At 46.7% G+C, this 19,973-nt stretch overlaps 1 protein-coding gene across 2 annotated transcripts; it reads right to left on the bottom strand.

Annotated features, from left to right (window-relative positions):
- Positions 1 to 6,659: 6,659 nt before the first annotated feature.
- On the bottom strand, positions 6,660 to 19,924 carry FAM83A (family with sequence similarity 83 member A). 2 transcript variants are annotated; one of them, XM_064706634.1, is made up of 6 exons: positions 19,785 to 19,924; positions 18,498 to 19,503; positions 17,700 to 18,309; positions 14,769 to 14,936; positions 13,398 to 13,522; positions 6,660 to 8,747 (listed from the first exon to the last, which is right to left on the bottom strand). In XM_064706634.1, the coding sequence occupies exons 3-6, from the start codon at positions 18,273 to 18,275 to the stop codon at positions 8,186 to 8,188; spliced, it is 1,431 nt and encodes a 476-aa protein (XP_064562704.1). In that variant the 5' UTR covers positions 18,276 to 18,309; positions 18,498 to 19,503; positions 19,785 to 19,924; the 3' UTR covers positions 6,660 to 8,185. The 2 variants fall into 2 exon arrangements, with proteins under 2 accessions (XP_064562704.1, XP_064562705.1); XM_064706635.1 differs by having other exon boundaries at positions 17,700 to 19,503; positions 19,743 to 19,896.
- Between the last annotated feature and the right edge of the window lie 49 nt (positions 19,925 to 19,973).

The following is a 19,973-nucleotide window of genomic DNA, read 5'->3' as shown; positions in this document are numbered from 1 at the left end:
ACTTCTCTTAAACTTAATTTTTCTGTAGTTTTCTGCATAAGTGTTCTATAATGGATGTAATTTAAAACTGGGAGTGTCTTAGACGTACTTTTCTGTCCATTTTCTTCATGTGTTCCTGTGTTTTCTTTCTGGAGTACTAAAGAGTGCCAAAACCTTAAATAATTCACAAATGAATGATGATTCACCATGTGTGAATTGTATCTGCTACTTTTGGATGAATTTCAAAGCTTTAAGATACTGATTAGGGAACCTATCACGAGTCATAGAGTGGTTTGGATTGGAAGGACATTAAAGGTCATCCAGTTCCAACCCCGCTGCCACAGGCAGGATCACCTGCCACTAGACCTCTCTGGTCATCCTGTTCTGGTGTCTCACCATTCTCACAGCAAAGAATTTCTTTCTAGTATCTAAACTAAATCTGCCCTCTTTAAGTTTCAATCTATTCCCCCTTGCCCTGTGACTACAGGCCCTTGTAAAAACTCCCTCTCCAGCTCTCTTGTATCCCCCCTTATGTACAGGAAAGTGCCAGTGAGATCTCCCCAGAGCCTTCTCCAGGCTGCAGAGCCACCTGTCTCAGCCTTTCCTCATAGGAGAGGGGCTCCATCCCTCTGAACATCTTTGTGGCCTCCTCTGGCCTCACTTCAGCAGGGCCATGTCCTTCCTGTGCTGGGGACCCCCGAGCTGGGTGCAGCACTGCAGGTGGGAGCAGAGCAGAGCAGAGCAGAGAGGCAGAATCCCCTCCCTCACCCTGCTGCCCACAGGGCTTTAGGTGCAGCCCAGGACAGATTTGGCTCTCTGGGCTGCAGGGCTGGGTCATGCCCAGCTCTCACCCAAGCACCCCCAGGTCTCAGCACGGCTGCTCTGGGTCTGGTCCTGCCCAGCCTGGATTGGTACCAGGGATCACCCTGACCCAGGTGCAGCATCTTGCACTTGGTCTGGTTACACCTCATGAGATTGTTGAGGTTGGCAGGGCCCTCTGGATGGCATCCCATCCTCCAGGTGTGTCAGCTGCACCACTCAGCTCGATGTCATCTGCAAGCTTGCTGAGGGTGCACTCCATCCCTTCGTGTGCGTGACTGATGAAGAGATTGAACCCTTGGTGTGGTTCAGCCCTCTGCCAAGCTGACTGAAACTTCTCCAGAAAAATGGAATACTGCCTTCAGCCATGTCAAATTACCTGTGATAGTTGGGTGAGTTAGTGTGATGGAAGCACATCCTGGGCAGCTGGTTATGAAAGAGGATGACTCGGCAGGTGCCCTGGGTGAGCACTGCTGCTCTCACCCTGTACCGGAGATTGGCTTTAGTCACGCGCGCGCTTCGCTGGGCGGAACGTGGGTGTGCGTTTGTGCCGCGCTGCACTCAGTGCTGTGCAGCCTGCTGGAAGGGCTGGGGATGCTTTCCAGACTCAGAGGTGTCGTAATTCTTCAGAAGAGACTGTCCACAATGTGTTGTAAATTAATTACAATGTTGGCATTGACAGGAGAATCTTACAGCAAAGACAGCAAATGTGGAAAGCTTAATGCTAAATATGTCAGCAAAAAAATGAAACGTGGACATGTCCCACTTTCTTCTTGAACTGAAGGTCATGAGTGGCCACATAAAAAGGCTGTAATTTGTTTCGTCTCAGCTGTTAGGACATCAGAACACAGCTTTTATGGGACCAGGACTGTATAGACATTTAATGGAAACTCACCAAATTATTTGGCTTCACAAACAGCATTGGAACTGTTTTAGCAGCAAATTAAATACTTGCCAAACGTTGTCATTTTGCAACTGAGATGTCCAAAATACACAGCAGCTAGCCAAGGTGATTTGGAGACCTTTTGTTGTCTGTCCAGATTGTTTGACTTGACACTGTCACTTAAGCTGGGAACAGAAAGGTTAACTCCCCACTGACAAGGACAAGAGGTAGCTCTTAAGAGCAGGCAGTATTTTCAAAAACATAATAATAAAGCAAAAATGTTGATTTTTAACCAGTGCAAAGAAAAGAAGATGAATGCTGTTCAGAGTGTGTCACATAGTTACTGTTCCAAATAGCCAGTGTTTATTGCACTGGGGCTATAAAATGTTCCTTTGTCCCATTTTTGCCTGGCTATCTCTCATCTCAGCTACTTCAGTTCTTCCTTTCTTGGACTGCCTCTCCCTTTTTTGTGCCTCTTCTAACTCCAGTTTTCTGTTTCTGATCGTGTCTCTAGAGGGGCTTTGCATTTCCATTTTCCATTGAATGCTTCATTGTTGCCTCTACCTTCTGCATAATTTTACATCTGCCTGTAATAGATTTCTTCATGATTTGGCTTTTATATTATTGTTGGTATTAGCACATGCCTCACTACTCCATTCTGAGTTAAACAGCAAATTGTAGTATTGCAAATTGCAAGTGAGAATCCACTAACAGTTCCTGAGGTTTGATTTTGTTATTTAAACACTTGCCTGTGGTACAGGTGCTTTGGGCAGGACCCTGTGCTGCTGGTTGTGATGCTCCTGGAACGACTGCTGTGTGCAAACACCGTTCTGTGCCTTGCTGTTGAGAGTTTGCTGCTGGCTCTGAGGTGAGGGACCGCATGAGCGCTGTAATCAGTAATGTTCACACAGTTTTCATCACAGAATCACCCAATGATTTGGGTTGGAAGGGAACTTCAGAGGTCATCCAGTTCCAGCCTTCCTGCCTGGGGGGTTGGCAGGGAACTTTCCACTCTACCAGGTTGCTCAAAGCCCCATCCAGCCTGACCTTGAACACTGCCAGTGATGGGGTGTGGGATCTCAGCACCTCAGGACTGAGGTGCCGAGTCACCGAGACCACCCTTGGGGGGCTCGGGAGTCCTGGAATGTTGCCAGAAGTGTCTGGTGGCTGGACTTTGATCCTACACAGGAGACGACACCTGTATGAGGATAGGAGGATTTCACCGGGGTGAATGGTGAAGGGATTAGCTAATTAGAGAGTGAAACACAGGGTTTAGGATTTCTGTACAGGGGGGTTTAGAGAAGTAAGATGGAGGAATTGGGGCGTGTCCTGTCCTTCTTCTTCTTCTTCTTCTCCTCCATCTTCTGTGGTGATGGTGGCACTTTAGGATTGGTTATTACTAAAAGTGCACTGGTTAATAAGGGTAAAAGGTATTGGGGAAAAATGATAAATATTGTATACGTAACTTTGGGTATAAAGATAGGTGACCGCCTGGAGGGCAGGGGAGTGTGCTCATGGCTGGCTGCTGAGCAGACCTCTGTCGGGCCGAGAGAAAATCTTTTAGATAAACAATTAATAAACATCGAGACCGAGAAAAGATTTGAAGCCTCTTCTCATCCCTTGAAGTGCGGGCTGCCCCAAGGTCACCCCGGGCCTTTCCAGGCCATCCAAACAGCCGAAAATCGGACAATGGGGCATCCATAACTTCTCTGGGCAACTGTTCCAGTGCCTCACCATGCTCATCATAAAAAAATTATTCCTTGTATCCAGTGTAAATCTACCCTTTTTCAATTTAAAACCTGCCATCCTGTCACTGGGTGGGGGTTTGACCTTGGCCTGCTGCCAGGTGCCCACTCCAATGTTCTATCATTCCCTGCTCCCTCAGCACCACAGGGAAGGAGAAAATAGGATGGATAGAAAAAGGACCTGTGGTTAACAATAAAGGCAGTTTAATAGAGAAAAAAATAGGGTTGTGACATGGAGCCCTGCTTGTGCTCCCAGCTTAGAGGCACCTTTATTGCTGGCAGTAGCAGAGGAGTTTTAGGTAGTGCCAACTTCTCCTGCCTTTTTTCTGGTACACATACACAAGCTAGATGAAAAATGCAAGCAAACCCATTTTGACAGTAATCTGGGAGCCCAGGTGGGATCCTGTGGGCTCCCCCCAGTGACTGAGGTGATGGCATCTCACCCAGCCAGTACTGGGTGAGTTCCCCCAATTGTCCTTGCAGGATCCACACTGCCTGGGAAGGTCCTGACACTGGGGACAGCATCAGTCACTGGGGGTTCAGTAGGTGAGGTAAAATGGGGGTCACTGGTGACAGAAATTCAGGAAAAACTGAACAAAATGGACAGTACTTCAGGGCTGCCATCAAGCTGGATGGAATTCTGTGTCAGGATGAGTGGCTGGAGTGCTGGAGGGGAGACCCTCGGAGCACTGGCCCTGGGAGGGAGGTTCCCCTGGTATGAGTCAGTTGATCTTCCTGCCTCCTATGGGATACACTGTAAGGCAGAATTGCTTCATTCCTGCTCACTGTTCCCCATCACCTTCTTGTCCATCACAGGACAAACTGGAAACAATTTCCAAGGCTGGAAAAGGCAAGTGGAGTAGAGGTGCAGTTGGCAGGCCTAGTGAGGCTCCTGGAAAAGGAGGAGTGTGGTGTGCAGTGGTTGAGGGAGGAGTAACACCTGGATGATCTTTGTTTTCTAGGAGGAATAACAGGGTAAGACCAGGGAACTGTTGGTGTCACAAAGGGGAAAAAAAAAGAAAACGGCCTGTGGAAGAACTGACAAACTGCTAACAATGGGCATGGAGAAGGCTGAGATAATTAATTTTCTGCTTCAGTTTTCACTGGCAACCTCTCCTCTTATGCCTTTTGAGTTGATGGCTCTCAAGGCAGGGACTGGGGAAGCAAAGTCCCTCCTACTGTGAGAGAAGATCAGGGTTGAGAGCACCTGAGGAACCTGAACATCCCTGAGTCTGGGACCTGGTGAGATGTGTCCTGGAGTCCTGAGGGAATGGCTGGTGGATTGCCAAGCCATTCTCCATGGCACTTGAAGTCATGCAAGTCAGGTGAATTCCCAGGGGACTGGAAGCAGCCTGTGGAGGAACCAATCAGTGAAATGCTCCCAGGTTGACAGGCAGCAAGCACAGGGAATGCCCTGGAGCACAGGCTCCTCTGGGTGTCTCCAGTGTGAGCAGCAGTTGCTGGTGGGATCCGGTGGGAGTTGCATGTCCAGGCACCAGGATGCACATTCCAAACCATCTTAATGGGCAGCACTTGCTCACAGGACAGCAGCACAACAGCTGAAAGACCTGCAGGGCTGGTTCTGCCTGGGGAAGGGACACAGGGACACTTTGGCCAAGCCCAGCCTATTCATCCAGCCTAGTGCCAGGGTGTGAATGCTGGAGCAGCTCTGGGTTCCTGGTGCCCTGCCAAACCTCCTTTCCTGGTGCATGGCAGTCCCTTGGGCAGTGGCACTTGCCTGCTCTCTGCTCCCATGGTGAGGACATGCACAGAACCAGCCCTGACAGAAGTGTCCTCGTTGCTGTCACCACCAATGCTGCTCTGACAGGGCAGAATTGCCCTCCAGAAAGCCCTGGGGCTTTTCTCAGGCCCACATGGGGACTTAATTGACCTCCAGAGTGCTCTGAGGCCTCACCTGGGCTTTGCTGGGACCCATTGGAGGCCCTTGCTGCCCTCCACAGGTCCTCCCACTCTAAGTCTAAACATCCTCAAAAAAATCACTTTGAGTTAGAAAGTCACTTCTGTAGATTATCTGGAGGTTGGTATAGGCTACATTTATTGAAGCTTTTAGCCTCACCTAGATCATCTTCCTTCAAAATAGGACAAAACAGGACAAAATAGGAGGGCAGCAGGGGAATCCAGTGGGCCTCAGCAAAGCCCAGATGAGATCCTGAGTCACTACAGAGAGTGACCAAAGCAGAGAGGCAGAATCCCCTCCCTGGCCCTGCTGCCTGTGGGGCTTTGGATGCTGCCCAGGGCACATTTGGTCTGTGTGTGCACAGCTCATGTCCAATAAACCAAACAGAGTTCCCAGCTTCTCCTCTGGGCTGCTCTCAATCCATTCACCCCCTGCTCTGCACAGGTGCAGGACCTTGCACTTGGCCTTGTTGAACTTCATGGGGTTCATGTGGGCCTCCAGCCTGTCCAGCTGCCCCTGGATAACCTCCCTTCCCTCCAGTGACTCCCCTGCAGCACTCAGCTTGCTGTCATGCCCAGCCCTGGGGAGGGTGCACGGTGTGGTGGCTGAGTTTGGAGCCCTTCCCTTGCTGGAGATGGACAGGGCAGGTCAGCACCTGCCATGGCCTCCTGACAGCTCCTGCAGCTGCCCAGGAACGTTGCCCTTTATCACTAACTTGTGGGGGCCTGTTAGGATTTTTAGCATAACTCATTGCTGACATTGTAAACTGACTGTTTTCCATCAAAACTGAAACTTCATTCACTTGATGTTCAAGTTCAGATGTTGTCTGAACCAACACAAGCTGTTTTCCTGATCCAGCTGAAATTTACTCACAGTGGTCCTTCTGGATTATCAGCTTGACCATTACCCACTTTTCATTAGCTATGTTCTCCAAAACTTTTGTAGGCAAACTGTCTTGCCCCACAGAGGTGAAAAGAGCTCCTCCATGGACTTCACAGGTCATGGCCTGAGGAAATCAAAGTCTACAAACTTCCACCCACATCCCCTCTGTACCACCCCAGCTGGGCCACAACAGGACCAGTGAAGTGAAGCACTTTTAGAAGGAAAATCTTAATTAGTCTCTTTGGACACCTTAATTCTGTTCCTGTTGATTTCTTCTTCTTTCTGTTTCTTCTTGATCTGGGCTTTGACTGCATGGGACTCATTCAGCTTTTGATAGAGAATAGAGTAAGGTGTACAGGGCAATAGAATATGAAGAAAAAAGTATTCTCTTTTATTTAAATTCTTGCTCTATTCAGATAATTAAGTAGAATTATCATAGGAATGAAAATCAAATTTCCCTTCTCCCCAAGGAATCCAAAAAATGTTGCTATGTACAGAATTTACATTTGTATGCAATAGTTGATTATTATTATTATTATTATTATGGACTCCAAAATTTGGTATTACTGGTTAAAACACCCATACTGAAGCTAGAGCAGGATGTGTCCATCCTGTACCTTTCATAATGTTCTTTAAACTTTACAGGTATCCTTCTAAAATTATTGCTCTTCCAAGGATGAAAAACCTTCTACACCTTCTTCACATACAGTTACCATCATCCACAGTCTACATAATTAAATTGTATTGTTTTTAAGCAGGTGAGAAGTCAGGAAAAACAGGCCAGAAGTGCAAATGTGTTTAGGGTTCTCTTTTCTGTTGGAGGCATATGAAAAACAATACAAAGCAGGTGTGGAACAAAAAAGGTCTACTGATAAATCAACAGCTGTTAGGCATCTTGGTAACTTTGGATAGAAATCCTTTGTTTCATGAATTTTCTTACTTTTGCTTACAAGAGCTTCCTTAGTTTTCATGGATTATTTGGCAGAAAGTTCTTCAGGTTTAGTTCATACTGCTGAACCTTTGTAACTCTAGTCCATGGGCACCACAGACACCCAGTTTATCTTTAAAAATTAGACGCCATGAAGAACTTGGCAGAATCTCTAACTTCACCTTCAATCAGATGACCACAGAAAGGATTTCAAAGATCCGTGTGCAATTAAAAGAACTGGAACTCAGTCCCGGTGTGTTACTAGTAGGGCTTTGCTTCTTTAACTCAGCTTCATTTTCCAGTCTGAACCTTCACAGGTGCTCTGCATAAGGAAAGTTGCTCTGAGCTGTAGGATTGGAGGTTTGTAACCAGGTGTGCTGGGACACACCCATGTTGCTGATGAGTGGAACTGGACGTGGGGTGAATGTGTCTCCCACAGCCAGAACTGTCACTCTCAGTCCGTGTCAGGGGTACCAGGCCCCTTCCTAAGAATCCTTGGGAACAGCCATCCTTGCTGTGCAGCTCAAGCAGAGAGCTCTGAGTGCTGTGGCAGGACCTGTGCTTCCCTGCCAGCCCAAAGACAGTCCCCCATAAATCAAGATCAACGTCTGATGAGAGCACAAAGGTATCCTGCTGCTGCCACGGAAATAGCAGCCTTCAGTCTCCTTATTCAAGTGTATAAAATGCATAGCTGTAAACTGTGCATTGCCCCCTTTCAGTTGCCTGGACATAAGGAACAGTCACTGTCCTTCTGGTACACGAATATGCCACCAGGGGCAGGTGACAGGCAGCAGCAGTGTGTGAGCAGCACTATTCAGATGTGCTCTTCCTGGGATCCTGATGCACCTGAGGTTCACACATTAGCAGCCTTGACTTTTTAATCAGGGAAATGAAGCATCCATAAGCAACAAAACAAGAGGCTTGAAATCATCCTCATTTGTATTATACAGAATTTCTATATTCATCAGTACACAAGTGATTGCTAAACAGGTCCTCACTACATTTACTTGGATTTCCAAACAAGGTGGTTATTATGCAAACAGGTTAGCTTTGTGGAGGCATCTCCAGGATGAGCTTAACCCCGTCCTGTTCGGTTCCTCTTGCCTGAGCCTTATAGGTCTGTAAATGTTCATGTTCATGTTGTTATAGGGAACGGTGGCGTTCTCGGCGGCCATGTAGTGCGGCTGGTAGTAGTTAGGCTGGATGGCCGGCTGCGGAGGCTGTGGAGGCGGGGGGGTGAAGGACATGTAGCTGTGGAAGGAATTGACTCGCTGCAGAGGTGACTGGGGGCTGAAGTTGCTGTTGAACATGAGCGTTCTGGGGGCCTGCTTGCTCTGGTGGGCGCTGCCGGCCGAGAGGCTGCTGAAGTCGGACAGGGTGTTGGCGCTGCCCTGCTCGCTGTAGGGGAGGCTGCGCGGGGGCGCCCAGCTCCGGCTGAACAGGAACGGGAGGCTGCGCGGCGGCGTCCTGGGGCCGCGCACGGGCTTGGACAGCGCGTACAGGTGCCGGAACTCCTCGTCAAACAGCTCCACAACCTGGCCCGTGAACTTGGAGAGGAGGTTGCGGTGCACCTGGCCACAGAGCCACGTGAAGCTGGAAGAAGAGACAAGGTAAGGGTTAGAGTTAACGCCGGCCATCAGGAACTGCAGATCCCCGCAGGGGTGCTGCGATAGGCAAATGTGTTTTACTGCTGAAGCTTCTTGTCTAAACACAGGATGAAGATGGTGTCGAAGTTGAATTTCAGGTCAGTTCACATCAGTGCTCTTTAACTTGGATCAATCTTTGTTGTTGCAGCTGCCTCTAAAACCTTCAAGAAACCCAGCAACGTTATGCAACCTCCTGAAGGGAGTGGTGATCCAGATCCACTGCACGGATAAATGTCAAATACAATACCCAAGGTATGGGTGTCTGTTCCATGGAAAGGAACCCCTCTTTTGAGGACCTCTCTTCCATGCACAGTGCTTAAATTCAGGTCTTGCCACGTCTTATCTGCACACACATAAACTGTACCTTGTACCCTGCAGCATGCCATTCCACTTGGTAACTCTCAGCCACTCCAAGTGACATCAAAAAGACCAGGAAAAAAGAACCATCCTTTGCTTCCATTTTCCCATAATCTTTCTGCCTTTGTCCAGAGAAACACTTAAAAATCCCAACCTTCCTGTCACGCCCCATACCACAAAGGAAGCTGCCACACCTGATAGAAGCTTGTTTTCTTCACTACAGAGAAAATGAAATTAGAAATATTTCTTACAGCATTTCCAAAAATAAATGTAATACTTTGCTAAAAAGTAAGGGAGAAACACCACAATAGTTTTAATTCTGGTAGTTCAGAGACACACCTTAGGATAACCCACAGCTTTTAAATTATTTTTCTTTTATGTGCTTCCCTAATCCGCTCAGCAAACATAAATTTGCGCTTTTATAAAACCACAAGGCAGCTTGGTTGTGTTGTGCAGGCTGCCGTGTCTGAGCAGCAGCAGCACCAATAAAATGAGCATAGTTGAGAGAATGAAATATAATTACTCCCTGAACTGACCAGGGCTTGAGCTGTGCAGCAGAGGATACAGAGCAGCAGTGGATTTGAACTTGAGATTATTCTGTGTTGGCAAAACTCTGCCAGGGTTATTCCTGCGTGACTTTATTAGCTATGCTGGATTTGCACAAGGGCTGCTGAGAGCCAGATCTGGCTGTAGGTGTGTGCACTTAAAATCTTGTCATGTGTTGATAAAACTCCCGTGAAGCTCAGTGGGACTGACAGCCTGAGCTGATACTGAGGCAGTAGGACAGACAATTTACATCTGCTTGTCCAGAGCATTCCTAAGGAGGGTTGGGTTTGAGGTGTACAGTGATTTTATACTGTTGCTTCAGGAGCAGGGGGAGGAGTGAAGAAATCAGTAGTTCAATGCCACTGGGCATCCATACAATTTATACTGTACATTTTATGACTGGACATGAAAACACAAAGTAAGTTACTAAAACTCAGGCACTTCTCATCCACTGTGTTTAAATCATTCTAAATATGGACAAAACCATGGGAGCCAAGGTAAAGAGCAAGCTAACTCCCTGCTGGCTGTGTAACATCTGCTGTGCCACCTCAACATTGCCTTTATTCACTGAGCAGTGCTCTCTAAACCTTTGCATGTCCTTATCTGACTGTTAAAGACACAATAGGTCAGGAGTAAATTAAAAAATGCACACAATTTTTCTAGGATATCTATATTGAAGGTTAGAAACTCATGAAAGGGCTGAAGTCTAAAGTATCATGTTTATACTTTATGTGCTAGAGATAGACCTAGTTTATAAAAGAAAAGTTAGACAGAAGTAAAAATCAATTACACTTGTAAATGGCTGTTAAAAGCCTAATCAGAGGAAAAAACCTATTCTGCCCAATTTTGATAATTTACTCCCACATGTATCCCTTCCTGGAGTACCTGACAGACAGATCCTAGTTTGTGGGTCATTGATTTTACCTGTAACCCTTGTAAACAGAGAAAGATCAAATGAACAGCCCAGAGATTCTCCAAGAACCAATGGCAAGTGGGTCAGCTCAAAGTTACAAGGTAAGATCTTTGTGATTATAGACAAAGCTTGTGGGCTGGTTGTGTAGTGAGTCACAGCAATTTACAGCCTGTGTACTTTGCTGGAGAACAAAACAGAACTTGGCATAAAAGACTTAACAGGTTTTCATTGGCTTAATGCTAAGAGAAGATGCATTGTTTAGGTTTCAGGCCTTGTTTTGCTCCTTAGTTTACAATTGTTTTGCTCCTTAGTTTACAATTGTCTTTTGGGACAGGCTCAGAGAAGTCTGTTATTGTCACCACCTGCCCAGAAGGATCACTTTTCTCCCAGTTTTTTTTGGGTGAAGCTCATCAAAAGAGAAAAAAGCACAAAGAAATGATGCCTGGCTTGGGGCCAACACAGACAGATACTGGATACTGCTCAGCCATCTTTCCAGGGCTTTGTCCTATGTCCTGTTACAGACCCTCTCATTTATGGTGTTCTCAATCAAATCCCACCTCTTCAGCATTGGACTTGTTTTACAATGGATGTCCTCTCTGCACTGCTGGAGCTGCAGTTCAGCAGGGATGTTCTCATCCCTGTGTTTGCAGTGCTGCAGCAACGTGCAGCCAAACACCCATGGAATCTGAAATGGAAGGAAGGATGGACTGGGGTTTTCAGCTGGGCTCGGGTTTGGGTTACCCCAGATGTTCATGTTGCCAGCTGGTACCAGGATAACCTGTGTGGGACAAACCTGAAGTGATGTCCCTGGCAGAGCTTGTCCGTGTGAGCTGTTAGGTGCTGACTCTGAGGAGGCCAGTGACTGTCAGAGTGGCAGCCAGGGACATACTCAGCTGCCCCTGGGGATCAAGGTCTGTGCTTTCTGCTGTGTTCATTCTGCCTTCTTCAGGAATGCTGAGCTTATGCACTATCTAATTTCAAAGTTGTTAAAAAATGGAATAACAGTTACCATAGGATGAGGTAGAGTGACACAGAGACAGCAAAAATAAATACTGCATTCTAACCCCTCACCATAGACACTGGCAACAAAACCTGAGAGTGTGTCCCGAAGGGCTATTTTATTTCCTCAGCCTGTTCCCCCCACCACTACTGCAACTTCGGTGAAATTTGGTGTTGTATTTTAAAATCTTTGTATCAGTTTTAAGATCTATTCCAATGTGATTTCCAACAAATGCATTGCAGAAGAGTTTGAGTCTGCTTCACCCAACATCATTCTTGTTTATACCTGAAGAGGTTGGTGGATAAGATTTAGGCATAACAAAAATCTTTCAGGTTAATAAAGTGAGAGCTAGCAAGAAATGCCACAGACTGGTAGCCAGCTATAACTCATGTGAATTGCAAACTGGTGCTGAAGTTAAACAGTTTTTTATAATTTTAATTACATTTGTTCCTCATCACCCTCTCTGTTTGTGTGCTAGATATGGAATTACACAGTTTGACAAGGTACTTGAGATTAGAAGATATTCAACAGCAGCAGAGAAAGACAGAAGTGACTGCACAGGACTTCAGGTGTTTGTAGTGGTTTTGGTATTGAAAGAGAAGCCAAAAGGAAGCTTCTTGGTCAAAGAAAATAGATCTTGTTCTGTCCTTCTCCCACACATCCTTCACTTCTCTATACAAGCCTTTTGTTGGATTTTAACACATCTTTGACAAGGGATTAAAAAACACCCAAAATAACAAGAAAACAAAAGAACAGTCAATAAAAAAGCCCCAACCCTGAGTGTCCGTGAAGTTTTGTCTGGTGGTTCATCTGGAAATGTAATGAAAAGTGGGTGCCTGTGTTAGTGCACATCTGAGCTCCTGCAGCCCATCCCCACAAATTCACTTTTTCCTTTGTTACTGTAGTTGTGTAAACTTCCTGGTGGCACAGCTTTATCAGACCAGAGGCATTTAAGCTTCCAAATTGTAAACTGGGACTAAGAAAAATAATCACATCCTTTAAATTAAATAATCACCTCTTGTAGTTTTGTACCTGGATTTCTAGGATACACTTGGTCATTTGTGAAACATATCTATGTAGCCATGATGCTCAGAAACTTCATTTATTTGATGCAAGCTCAGTCTCCTGAAATTCCCTGACCAGAGGATCTAGGATCTTAATTAAAAATCCAGTTGTTGAGATGCTATATCCACTACCTGAAATAATTATAGCAGCACAAACAAAACAAACAAAGAAAAAAAATTAAAAAGGGAAAAAACAAAGGTACAGCAGTTATGTAGGTATATACTGCCTACCTGTTAATGAAACACATGGAGAAACAGTAAGTCTCTGAAGTATTTCTGTTGTACCTTTAATCACTACATTTGTCATATGAAGAACAAATCCTCAGATAAGCTGAGTGACATATGCTAATTAAGGGATCCCGAGGGAGACAGAAATGTATCATGTCATGATCACAACACTTGAGAACCCTAACAATGAGGAAAGCATAATATTAAGCTGTACACATTTCTAGCTTTGCCCTAGGGCTGCACTGGCAAAGTTGTTTACATTAGTTTCTGAGCATTTAAATTAAAACCCATGCTCCATAAAGAACTAAGAGCAGCTTTAAAGCAAGTTAAATAGATTTTTGGAAAAGGGCACCTATTTGAAAACACGAGGTGTTTTTTGTTAAACAAAAGCTTCTTACCTTACAAAGATTTCCATGGCACTTTTTTTGGGAAGAAGTATTAAAAATCATAGAAGAGTACCTAGAGATGAAGTGCAATGGCTTATCTCACCTGTAAGATCCAGAAAGCACATATCTCCAGTCAGAGATAAGAAATTTTTCTTGAATTTTTCCTGAAAATTTCCTGCCTGACTTGGCACAGTAAACCTCTCCAGTAACACTGCGGACTGAAATATTCTGTAAATAAAAACAAAATTGAGTGAATTACATGTCTTTTTAATTAAAAATCAGACAGGGAGGACCCCCTTCCCCCACTGCCTTTAGCTCTTCACTGCCCCACAGTCAAATCTCTTTATGGACTCTCTGATGTGATATTTGGAGGTTTGTGTCCAGAAGTAACGCAGCCAAGGTCTCTCACTCGCCAGGGGTTACTTGTTGCACTGGGGATAAACCTGCAGGAAGCTCATGCAGGTGGAGCTGAGCTGGGCGACAGTAACTGACCCTACCCCAGCCAAAGGAGCATGGATGTGTCCATAGCTGGGAGCAGCCATCCACTGGCACCCCAGGCACAAGCTGCTGTAGCTGTATACTCTGATTTACACTGCCTGTGCCATGGCACAGCAGGGCAAAACCTCTGCTCCTCCAATCCACCTGGGCCTGCAAGGACACACGTGCAAGGACACCCTCTCCTTAGGACCGAGGGTTTACAGGCATGCAAACACCTATGAACACACATTATTAATTTCAGCTTCTTTATATATTTGGGATGGAATTCACCTGTTGAAAACCAGGTGTCTGGTGTATGTGTAAGATGCCCTCAGGTCTCCTGTGTGCCCACAGCTGCCATTCCAGAGGTCTGTGGCCTTGCAGTATCCCCCATCCCCAGGCAGATGCCATAGCAGCTCTACAGCATCTCAAACAGCAACTGAAATAATCCCTAGGAGGAGTTATTTTAAAGCCAGCTCCTTCTGACAGAGATGAAGGCAGATTAAACTAACAGCCACCTGAATTTGAGAGCTTTTAACATATTTTATCAGAAATATGTTCAAATTGTAAAGACGCTTTAACACATTTTATCAGAAACCACACAGTGCAACCAAGCTATGGCTATGCAAAAGAGTTTTGTGCACCTTGTCCCTGTGGCTGCCAGACCACAGCTGCTGCAGAGCGATTAAACAGAAGCAGCTCTAATGCCTATGTTAGATAACTCTACTAGGGAAATCTAAGTCCTGTTTTAAGACTTCAGGGCCAAGATTACTTTCATCTGAGGACCTAATGGAAATGCCTTACCTTTCTATAATATCCATGGGAAAACGTAGGCATCTTCAAAGAGGAATTGGGTGTGCTAACACTACCCCAGGAAATCTCTTGCACCCTTTTAATTAGAAGGTGGATTGACCCCAGCATAACCATGCTTGCAGCTCAGAGTGCCTGCAGTTAGGCAGACAGCTCTCAGCCCAGGAGCTTCACAGAGCCACGGTACCTTGAAGAGATCCTCAGAAATCTGCAGCTTGTCGCACATCTCCGAGAAGAGATCTACGCTGCTGTGATCGAGCAGCAGGTAAACAAAGACCATGCGCTTGTTAGCTGCCTCCAGCAGGTCACAGAGAATCTCAGTGTCTGTGAACACATCCATCACAATGGCCAACACCTTCAGAAAAGAGCAGAGGCATTAGCAGAGTCCATTTACATCACTTAAGGTTGCTATGAGGACACTGTGATGTGGTTTATTTGTTTAAAAAACATTCCAATAAACACAAATATTTAGTTATATGTGGATATTTTTTCTGCTTTTCTCCCTGTAAGTGCCTGAATCATTAAATTGATGAAACATATTGTCTCATTGTTTTATTCCTCATATAGAGCCAGTATAACACACAACATATGACAAGATGACACATGAATTTGTAGGTGAGATTTCAGCACTAGGAAATACACTGAAATACTTATCAGAGAATGATAAGGATGTGGCTAAATAAAAGACCATGGCCCTTTCCACAAGGCTCCCTAGGTGTCATAAGCCACACACATTCAGCAAGAATCCCTGGATGATGCTTTCTCTTTTATGATTTACACCTGGACAGCCCTGGCTTTACAAAGCCTCACCCTGTTGTTGGTGGTGGGTAGACTCCAACAGCTCCATGTTTTTTAAAACACTGATTTATAAACTCACTGTTAGAATTTGACCACACATCCATGCTCCCCAGTTCACCACTGGCAAAAATACTGTAAAAGTCTCAGGACTGGGCATAAAAGGGGACTGGACAACTATTTAAATGCACAGCCTGCAGCCAGTGTGGATCAAGGGAACTGCAAATGTTATATAAAACCAGCTCCATACTATTAAGTGCTGGTCTTGTCTGATGTCTGCTCTTGCCCATGGAAAGGTCAATTCAGCCCAGAAATCACCTGACTTACCTTCAGGAGGTTCTTGTTTCTCCACTGACTGGAGAGGAACCTTTGATAACTGCTCATGGGATATCACCTCAATCAAAACAAACTTTCCAGCATCTCTGTAGATGTCTCTTACTAACTGCTTCCAGCTTGCTCTGAATCTCACTCCAAAGCCTAAGCCCACACCTAACAGCAAGCTTATTCCCCCTGCCACCATGAGGATAGGCTACAAGACCAGGCAATCCTGTGCAGCCATCGTCCTCTTCAGGCAGCCAAACTCTCTGAGGAGCAGTGAGGATCCCACACCTTCCTCCTGCTGCCAAAGCCTGGTGCTTCACAAAGAGCTTTGCCATGGCTCGGTGAGCACAATTATGTCAAGTATCTCACACCCACACTTCCTGTTAATGCCCCAGCTCCAGACTATTATCTCTGGTTCTGGTCTTTACCACCTGTTCCCAATTTATATTTCTGCATCCGTCTTTCCTCTCTTACTTGCAGTACTCTTCATTTCTTATGCTCGAATTTCATTTTGTGATTTGCACCAATTCCACAAATGTGTTAAAATTGTAGCATCCTTTGGCAATCCTTTGCAGCTTGAGATCATCCATAAACACAGTCTTTATTCTGCTATTTAATTGTGTAATGCATATATCAAATACCAGGCTACCCAGGATGGACCCTTACCAGATGATAATTAATAACTGGTGCCATTGGAAAACTGCTCAAAAAGCAGTTCACAAATTTGTACTGTTAGTGTCACTTCAGCACACTCTCATAATGTAAATTAGATTATTAAGAAGGTCGTGTGAACCATGGGTTTATATGAAATTTGCCACATTTTCGCCTACAAGTTTTCTCTTCTTGGGACAGAAAATTGGTCTGGGTGATATTTTACCTGATGCCTATTTTATTATTCCAGAGACATTTCTTCTGTTTCTGCATCTTTCTGATGCCTCCAACTGAAAAGTACTGATCTGTAATTCTGCTGGTGTGGTAAGCACTTGTAGGCTTTGAGAGCAGTTGCCAACAGGGATCCTTCTCCCCTGCCCTTACACTCTGTGTTATCAGGGCCAGCACCAGCCCTTGCAGGGGAATACCAAAGTGGAAGAATCCAGAGGGCTGGGCAGTCTGTGCTGGGCAGCACTCCTGCATCCTGGCTTGGCTCCTGACCATTTCTGGGTGAAACTGCTGCTGCTCTTTTCGGTTTATGTAAGGGCAAAACTCCTGGATGATGGTAAACACAGCCCTGAAGTATCATTTTTTTTTTCCTAGGGAAACAAGAGAGCTGCTAGAACACACACGACATCAGTGTTCTGTCCCACTCCAGCTGCTCAGTTTCTGGTTTCCCAGGCAGCCTAGCTGTGGCTTGTGGCTGGCACTTCTGTGGCCTCCACCACCTGTGGGCAGTCAGAGGCACCTGCACCTTTCCCACATGCCAGGTTATGCTGCAGAGTCTCTGTATGGAGCCCACATGACGTTTTAACTGATACAGGCAACATTTTAGGGATGAAAGGTCTATTTTCTGTATCATTTCCTTCTTCTGGGGATGGCTGCTGACATACCAGACATACTTGCCTTTCTTTGGCCTCCCCTTCATCCACATCTCCCACAGATCCTCTCCACCAATTCCTAATGGCTGAGAGCTCACTTAGGCTTAACTCTCATTAAAGGTGCAGTGGTGTGAGCAGATAAACCCATCCTGCTGGGGTGGTGCATGAAAAGGGAGAGAGCCAAGCTGCCCTTTTTGCAGCACATTTAACCCACTGGGTGAATGGAAGGTTACAAGAGAGAAGAGGGAATGCTTTTACTTAAGCCACCAACATTAAAAAATCTTGGTGTCAGTTAAAAAAAATAATTAAAAGCACTGCCTGTGTTCAACAACAAGCTCTCACAGGCACTTTCAAGAGCAAAGCTACACTGCAATGCACAGGGCTGCCTAGGATTAAACACCATGTTCACCTGAGTTTGTAAGAGCAAGAGAGAACTGAGTGCAGAGGGAAGGACAATTCTCTCCTCATACCTGAGTGGTCTTGTGGATGTAGCGGCGTATGATGTCTCTAATGTTGCTGTTCTTCTCTGTTTGGAAATACACAGTGGCCGTGGATTTCTCCTTTAAATAGGGTTTCTCTGCAGTAATCCACGTGTGGAGCAGAGCAGGCTCGCTGCTGTCAGAAATGGTGGGGAAGTAGGTCCCCGACGGCAGCGATCCCGCGTCGTTCTGCTTCGGCGCGGCTGCCCCGTCGGCACCCGGGGACTCCTGTGCATAGTAAGACTCGCGGGCGTTATCCTTGATGTACTGAGCCTCCACCGAGGAGAGGAAATCCACCTCACCCTCTTTGCTTAGAGTTTCCAGGTAAGAGTCTGTCCCACCATCCAAGAAGGCGTCGGTGGCCAATCTGATGCTTTCGTTGTGGCTGAAGTCCACTTTTGTCAACTTCAGGGACTGGTTCTTGATATCCTCCAGCCTCTTCTTTATCTTGCCCATGTGTCTGGGGTGGTTCATGGCTCTCTGTCGCAGCAGCCGATCTGCCGAGCAGGCACCATGCATATGCGTGCCATAGGCAGGGCAATCGTCCTTCTTGTTTGAGGATTGCATTCTGGCATGAAATCGCCTCGGCTGAACGAATTAACTATGAATAAAAATAAAGAGATCTTATTACCACAGGCAAATTCACACTCCCTGAATTTGTCTCAACAATTATCTTCAAAACGAACTTGAAGCTTGCTTCTCAGGTGCTGGTGTACTCCGGCAGCAATCTGTTTCCAGATGGGACACAAATGCAAAGCTGATTAGATTGCTTATCTGAGAGGCACCCACCTCAGCCCCAGGGCATACGAAGAATTCGAGTCAAATTTACCACGGCCGTCGGATTCGATTGTATTTCCCTTCCTGTCGCATCCTGTGAAATATGAGTGAGGAAAGCACTCAAGCAAAAGCAGGTAGGCTCCCAAGCATCATTGCACAATCTTCAAAACAGCTTGAGGCTTCTGTCTTCCCATAGTATTCGTTAGGGAGAAAAAACAGCTCCGATGGTGAACTGGAACAGAGACAGCAGCCATGTCCATGGCTGCAGAACAGCCAAAAGGGTCAAGGGCTCTGTTCTGCACCTACATGCTGCCAGGCAGGCTTAAAAATAGATGTGAACTTCGTCACTGTGCCCCGTCCGGAGTATGGTGCTATTACCACAGACGATTCACTCACTTATTTCTTTAAAGCTTTGTGACTACGCCACCCTATTAAAAGAAAAATACCCCTTCCCAAACATCCTGAATATTACGTGGAGGGAGGGTTGTGAGCTGGCCTCAAAGCATCAGAAATACAAACACTCATCACTTGATTGTGCACATTTAAGGCTTTTTTTTTTTTTTTTTTGGTGTTGGTTTTTTTTTTTTTTTTTTTCCCAGGCTGAAGCTTCTGGAGTCACGTTGCCCCCGTGGCAGCTCCGTGCTGTGTCATTAGGGGGATGGAGCGCGGGTGACAGCCCGGGGGCAGCCGGGCCGGCCGGTCTGGCCGAGGGAGGCGGGGCGGCCGCAGCTGCCCCGGGTGTCCGTCCATACCTGCGTGCGTGCCTGGCTGCAGCGCCACGCGTGACACACTTCCCGCGCCCGGGTGGGCTGGCCTGGCCCCTGGGGCAGCCCCGTGTCCGTGCCACGGCTCCAGGGGGATGCGGGAACCGGGGAGTGCCGGCCCGGGCTCGTGTGAGGGCGGCTGGGGCCGGGCGGAGCAGGGAGAGGGTCCCGCCGCCCTGGCCTCGGCAGCACGGGCGTCTTCAGGGACAGCTTTTCAGGGCAGCTTCACAGATTCTGGGGCTATGTCAGGTGCCCTATGGGGTGGGGAAAAAAAATCACACGTAAAGATGAGACAAAGATGTACGAAACACAGAAGAGTATGAAAAGGCTCGGATATTAATCCCAGAGCGACCACGTGGGGCCGAGGAGGGGTGGTGGCGGGGCCGGCCGGAGTTTCTGGGGTGATTTTAAAAACTACCCCGACCCTCCCTCCGCCCCCAACATCCGCCCGCAGCTGCCAGACGCGGCCGAAAGTCACTAATTATCTCCTGACCTGTTCTGCGCAATTAGGGCGAAAATGATGCCATCTAATTACCCTGACAGGCAGGACTGTGCCCTGCCAACGCCGATCGGGGCCAGGGACGGCCCTCCCCTCCTCGGCCACGATCTCTCATGGTCACCCCGGTGTCCCTCAGGGTCAGCCTGGTCCCCCACACGGGCACGGCGGGGCTCCTCACAGGTTATACTATGGGGCCTCACACTGTCACCCTAGCGCAGCCCCGCT

This window comes from Zonotrichia leucophrys, chromosome 2 (genome assembly GCF_028769735.1).
Source record: "Zonotrichia leucophrys gambelii isolate GWCS_2022_RI chromosome 2, RI_Zleu_2.0, whole genome shotgun sequence".
Lineage (NCBI taxonomy): Eukaryota > Metazoa > Chordata > Aves > Passeriformes > Passerellidae > Zonotrichia > Zonotrichia leucophrys.
This window is presented reverse-complemented; position numbering and strand designations above follow the sequence as displayed.